Raw genomic sequence first — 6,948 nt, 5'->3', positions numbered from 1 at the left:
GAGGTCCAATTTCATGAACAACATAAAAGGTGGAGCTACAATAAACTGTCAATCTCGTTCTTGAACCAACTGGAAGCTTTTTCCTCTCAGTAAAACATGGTGTATTAGCATACATTGCTATGTCCATTTTTGGTTTTGTGACACATTTTATCTCTCTCACTACTACAACCCCACCCCTAACGCTGTGCACCAAAGCCCATGCATTCCTATATAAAGACACACAAAGAGCAGCGTTAACCAGATACTGTCTTCAATTACTCAGCAGAACGAGGTAAGTCACTCTACAGAAGGAACATAGGTGCTCAATAGTCCAGCAGTGTGGAGCTGTAGTATTCCATTATTTTTACCTTTTGACTTGGGTACAAATATATACCAATATTATATATTTTGCAGAAATATGAAAAAAAAAAGAAAGGTTACTCCATACGAATGCTAAGAGCAAGAAGAAGCATCCAGTGACCCATTACATTACGGGCATTTAGCAGATGCTTTTGTCCAGCACCATTTTGCATTTACATTGCATCCATTTATACAGTTGGATATATACTGAAGCAATTCAGGTTAAGTAATGTCCTACCCAGGAATCAAACCTATGACTAAAAAATCGCTAAAAAAACAGCAAATTACAACTGTCTGTGGTCTACAAAAATGCAAACTGTGCTAGCAATGCAGGACTGTGTAAATGCTTTAGCTATGCTGTTAATTATCGCGCTCATTTTCGTTATAAATGAATATTCCCTATACACATATTTCCATGTGGGGCAAAAACATATATTTATGTTTTTTACAAAGCACACATTTTTAAAACATATATTTACATGTTCTCTCTTTCTCCTATCTGACAGAAATATTTTTGGATGAGAAAGTGATGGCGGGGTTGTGGCGACTCCTGATTTTGGGGTGTGCGTGTCACTTCCTGTGCGGTCCGAGGGTCTCCGGAGCCAAGTTCACCGGTACCCCTAAGCAGTGCGAGGAAGCCGAATTTGTCCCCGGACACAACCTGGCGGGAGAGGGCCTGGACATCGTAAAGATGGAGCGCAAAGGCGTCTACGTGGTGAACCTGGACAACTGGCGGACAAGGAATGGCACCTGCAATCTGGTGAGGAACGCGTGCCTGTCTTCTAAAGAGCAGAAGCTTCCGGCCGGCGTGACGAACTGGAGGTGCATCCCCAAATGCAAGATGCACGTCGCAAGCAAGCAGTACGAATCGAGCGAGTCCCTGGTCAAGGACACCACCTCCATCGTGACGAACAACTGGAAGGTGGGCCTGAGCATCCCGCTGGCGGCCAGCGTGTCCTTTGGAGGAACCCACTCCCGTGAAGCCACCTTCTCCATGGCCAAGTCGAAGCAGGACAAGTACAGCTTCACCAGCCACCAGGTCCATTGCAGCTTCTACAGGTGAGGCAGCCCTTCAGACTGAGGGGTGGAAAGGGGAGGTTTGAAGTGCCAGTTCGGGGGCAAATCACAAAACACACACTAAAACACCAGCCGCCTGGCAGCTCTGAACATCACGTTATACAAATTCTGTTTTAGATGTTGTGTTGAGAAGACACACACACAATCACACACAAATACACACATGCACACATGCACACATGCACACACACACACACACACACACGCACGCACGCACGCACGCACGCACGCACACACGCACACTCACACTTACACACACACACACACACCCACACATATGATATAAATGTCCTCCCTCCCCTTGCCTTCCAGCTACACCCTGGCTTCCACTCAGCGTCTTCACGAAGAGTTTGTGGAGTCGTTAAAAAAACTCCCGAAAAGCTACACCCCAAGCACCAAATCAGCCTACATGGACCTGATCGACACGTACGGCACTCATTACATAACACATGTCAAGCTGGGGGGTAGACTGAAGGGCATTACCGCCATCAAGGACTGCCAAGCCGCCATGAAAGGACTGACCAGCACAGCGGTCAAGGACTGCCTGGAAGTGGAGGCCTCTGCCACGTACAAGAGGACCGTCACCCTCAGCGCTGAGGCCCGGCACTGCCGCGAGCTCAAGAAGAAGATGGGCACGAGCGAGAGCTTCAGAACCATGTTCAGCGAACGCCAGTCCGAGGTGGTGGGGGGGAAGGTCGAGGTGAATAACCTGCTTTTCTCAAACGATCAACAGGCCCACCAGCAATGGCAGGCGTCCCTGAAGACCATGCCTGACGTAGTGTACTACTCCGCCAAGCCCCTGTTCTTCTTGATGAGCCAGAGCGACCCGGCCAGGGAGGGGCTGAAGGAGGCCATCCGGCAGTACATCGGAAAGAACGCGCTGGTGACGAAGTGCAGCGGGTCCTGCCAGGTGGGGCGGAGCAGCGGACGGGACTCCTGCTGCTGCAACTGCGGGCAGAACAGCCAGATGACCTCCAACTGCTGCCCCACAGCGCCGGGGCTGGCCGATCTGAGGGTCTACGGGCTCTACGCGCGGGACCTGTACGGCGACCGGGCATCCCAAACCGACGGCTCGGTGGTGGTGACCTACGGCGACCGGACCGAGCGCACCCGCGTGATCGACAACAAGGACAACCCCAACTGGCCGGAGGCCTTCCAATTCGGGCCCATCCGGATGGGTTCGCTCAAGGGGCTCCAATTCACGGTGTACGACGCCGACAGCAGCTGGGACAGTGATCTGCTGGGGCAGTGCGACTTCAAGCTCAAGCGGGGCAAGGTGACCGACAGCTGCATGTTCCAGTACGGGACCTTCTTCTTCTCCTACGAGGTGACCTGCGCCCCCAGCCTGGGTGGCGGCGACTGCCAGCAGTACATCCCCTCCCCCGTGAGCCCCCTGCTGGCGAGGAGGTTCCACTCCCGAAACGGGTTCCTCGCCGGAGAGCAGTGGGAGGCGCTGCTCGCGGGGAACCGCACCGGGTTCGAGGACCACGTCGGCGAATAGGAGAGGCCACGTTCGTGTTTGCAGTCCCCACGGCAACCCGTCCAATGTAGCCGTTTCCTGCTACAGCTATTTTATACAAGCTTGTTGCATATTTGCCGCCAGTGTTAATCGAAGCTGTTTGCTGATGTTTTTTGTTATTTTTTCACCTTTTTTTTTGCTGGTTTTTACCTACTCTGCTCACTCACTCAGGAACTATTGTCATTCCCAGCAATAAAGCATTCATAAAGACAAAACACGGCTTCAAAATTTTATTCAGACGTTAAATATTGGTATATATGGCACACATTCACAGTTTTTTTACGATGGCTTTGACTCATTTTGCACAGCATAATTTCAATGTACAAAACTCAAAATGCAAAGTGCCAAACTGCCTTTCAAAATTCATACTCTAAGACACTACATCCTATGCTGACATACAAGTGTAAAACTGTTAACGCAAAGTGCTAAACTGACTTGCAGAATTCTTACCTTTAGACACTACATCCTATGCTGACATACAAAGTGCAAAACTGTCAATACAAAGTGCCAAACTCTAAATCATATGCTCCGTTCTCAGAATACAGCCACCTAATATTATAACAATGTTCAAATGCGTATTACTACAAATGCAAATCACTAAATCAATTCAACAGGTGTTTGTAGTCATGTCTCAGTACTTCCAACAACCTTGCCCAGGTGAGTAGCATTGCAACACAATTGACCACTACATAATGCGATCACGTTAGTTTTTATTTGGCAGGATTGTTTTTGTCTGATTCTGATTAGGCAAATGTGATTTCAGTGCTAGTTTGTACTTGGCAGGATTGTTTGTTTGTTTGCTGAACAGGTTACCCTACAGGGTTGGAGTCCTGATCTATGTGGTCACTTCTGGCACTACGATCTTTACTTCACTCTAGTGTGTTTTTCTGCATCTCTGCACCTTGAACTAATGCACTTGTTGTACGTCGCTCTGGATAAGAGCGTCTGCTAAATACCTGTGATGTAATGTAATGTAATGTAAAAGGCTGCTTAGAAATGGCAGTTTCTGCCAACATGGAGCAGGTCGGTGAGGTTGAGGTTGGTAAAGAAGGACAGGGTCGTGGACGGGGTCGTGGTCGTGGTCGTGGACGGGGTCGCGGTCGTGGCCAAGGAGGCAGAAGAGCAGTTGTGTCAAATGAAATTAGAGCCACTATTGTCGACCATGTGGTAAACAGAGGTCTAACACTGAAGCTGGGAGGGTTGTGCAGCCAAACCTCAACTGTGGTAAGTCAATATGTGTCATTTACTGTACAGTCACTGTATATTGAAATTACAGTAACTGTAAAATTGATATTGATGTCTGTGTTACAGTATATTTCATAAATACTAAAGTTCTTATCAGCAAACGCCACGTTTCTACATTCATGTTACCTCGCCCTGTTCTCTATCTAGCCACATACACACAATTACTATGTATGTACGTTCTGCAACTCCCCATTAAAACATTACCTTTAAAATCATGACTCACTCATAATTACAACTACCACTGAAGAGGAGAAAAGCACATCAGTGCAATAGATCTCACACATAACTTAACCCTCCACTTTCATGACTAATGCTTTATACAGACTGGTATATATGCCGTTCGATAAGGAAACTAAGCTCGCTCATGGTCACTTCATTTACTTCGCACTATAGTCTGTGATCATGTCAACCTTCCCCTACATGCCCATTCTGCTAAAAACATATTGTTTCAACTACGCAATTTCATCATTTCTAATTTATCTCACACGCTAGTTATTTTCTCATATGCAAAGTCTGCTGGGACATATGCGTCTGCTCCTATTCTCCACTATCAAGTTTTCCGGTTCTAGCTCAGCAAAACAGCAAAGAGGATTCCTACCTGCAGATAAGCCTATCAAAATGCCTTATAAACCTTACAAACACTAAAAGTGCATCTCCAGGGTACACAAGTTGCGACCTAGGGAGCTCTAATTCTACGAACTTGCTGATTCTTTTGTCAATCGGGGCTCGTTGGATGGCCGTCAAATTCGTGAGTACATACACTGGCCATATTTCACCTGTGTTAATGATGCGTTTATAATTACGCCACCGCACCCTTTGTCACAGCCACTGTTTTACATATATAGCAAACCGAAACTGCTAAACGGTACATGCTCATCAGACTGTACAAATTCACACAAGGATAGCCATAATCCACAACCGTTTCTTACAGGGTCACTTCGCATTTCTCACTCTCATAATAAAACGCTTTGCAAAAAATAAATGATATCTCATAAAAAACACGTTTTCAACGTACAAAAATGCCAAGCTACTCACACATACAAGACATACACCGTCTATAACTCATTCATTCAGACTGCCAAAATCCAGGCCTGCCATTAAAAGTATTTATATCAATGGTAAGATTACAAAACAGTATTGTGTTTTGTAATCTTACCATTTTACAATGCCATGCAAACATTGTGTCAGATCAGAGTGTCAAATATTTCGAATTGCCTCATGGAACACATTGAAATTCATGTAGAAAACTCCTGGTGAGTAACTACATATTTCTCCAGAAAACATATGTTTATACTTGCTTCTGAACTGAATTTGAGTAAATGTACAAGTTATTGTATATTTGCTACATACAATAAATACTGCATGTAAAATACATATTGTACATACATACATACATAGAGAACTTCTTTATCCCCATGGGGACATTTCCCTCACAGCATGTTACATTCACATTTACAAACAAACATTTATACCAAGAAACATACAATCATTCACGCAACAGAAAGGCTGGGCAGCAAAATACATACATACCAATACAAATTGGACATATAGACACCTATTCAATCAATCTTGACTGTGAGACAGCCATCCACACATATGTTTGGCCTGTCCATGTACTGCATGTTATACACACAGGGCCAAGTGACTTGAAAGAATTGAGGACATATTGGGTAGCATTGCTTTGGAATACATCTTATTTAATTTCAGTGAGGCAAGATAGCCTATATTGTTTGTAGTACCGTAACTTGGTGTCATTTTGATATCAATACTTTTAATGGCAGGCCTGGATTTTGCCTGTCTGAATGAATGAGTTATAGACGGTGTATGTCTTGTATGTGTGAGTAACTTGGCATTTTTGTACGTTGAAAACGTGTTTTTTATGAGTTGTATTTACAGTAAAGCATTGGTCTATTTTTATCTCGGTAATGCTCATGTGTTTTGTATTTCAGAGCGTGATGGACATTGATGCTGGAGCAGGGCAGCATGAGATCATATACATGGATGAAGCGCCGGCATCGGGGCTGGTATGTAATTGGGCGGAGGGCCACTGTTGATGTTCAGGGACAGCGTAGAGCCAACATGTCAATGTGTGCTGCTATTTCCCGCAGTGGAGTTGAGGCTCGTGACCCTCTGCTGGGGGCATACAACTCTGTGCGCCCTTACATACATACATACACTGGGACAATGTAAACTTCCATCGTGCATTGGCTGTGCGAGACTGGTTTACAGCCCATCCAGCGTTCCGATCAAAATTCCTTCCACCTTACTCCCCCTTTCTGAACCCCATCGGCCTGGAGGTGGAAGGTATACCATAGGAGTCCATATGAGCAGGCAACGCTTCTTCAGACCATGGATGAGGCATGCAATGACATTACAGCCCAGCAGTGTCAGGGGTGGATAAGGCACTCTAAAAGATTTTACCAGCGCTGTCTTGCCAACAAAGACATCAGATGCGACATCAACGAAATTCTGTGGCCAAATGAAGCGGAGAGGCAAAATGCTGCTTACAGTAAGCACCGAAAAGCAGTTTTTTTTACTTTACAGTAAAGTTTGTTGTTACTGTAACTGTTTTTGCTTTTACTGTTGTTTTTGTTTTTATTGTACAATACAGTTCAGTTTACAGTACTGCATTACTGTATGATTTTTCTTTAATGATTAAACTTCATATAATCTAATCTAATATTTTGTTTGTCTTTCATAAAAACACAAGCGCCATACTGCAGTCTATCACAGGGGTTGCTTGCTGTACATAATTTCAAATTGCATAG

General features: G+C 45.1%; 1 protein-coding gene across 1 annotated transcript; it reads left to right on the top strand.

Annotated features, from left to right (window-relative positions):
• The first annotated feature begins 237 nt into the window (after positions 1 to 237).
• Positions 238 to 3,144, top strand: LOC118234603 (perforin-1-like). The gene is made up of 3 exons (XM_035431256.1): positions 238 to 271; positions 846 to 1,398; positions 1,729 to 3,144. The coding sequence occupies exons 2-3, from the start codon at positions 869 to 871 to the stop codon at positions 2,915 to 2,917; spliced, it is 1,719 nt and encodes a 572-aa protein (XP_035287147.1). The 5' UTR covers positions 238 to 271; positions 846 to 868; the 3' UTR covers positions 2,918 to 3,144.
• The last annotated feature ends 3,804 nt before the right edge of the window (positions 3,145 to 6,948 follow it).

The sequence above is a fragment of the Anguilla anguilla genome, chromosome 8 (genome assembly GCF_013347855.1).
Source record: "Anguilla anguilla isolate fAngAng1 chromosome 8, fAngAng1.pri, whole genome shotgun sequence".
Lineage (NCBI taxonomy): Eukaryota > Metazoa > Chordata > Actinopteri > Anguilliformes > Anguillidae > Anguilla > Anguilla anguilla.
This window is presented reverse-complemented; position numbering and strand designations above follow the sequence as displayed.

What these genes read in the sequence shown, in the direction of transcription:
- LOC118234603 (XM_035431256.1), top strand. Translation starts at nt 869, where the DNA reads ATGGCGGGGTTGTGGCGACTCCTGATTTTGGGGTGTGCGTGTCACTTC. An exon ending in GTCCATTGCAGCTTCTACAG is followed by an intron (nt 1,399 to 1,728) that starts GTGAGGCAGCCC and finishes CTTGCCTTCCAG; the next exon opens with CTACACCCTGGCTTCCACTC.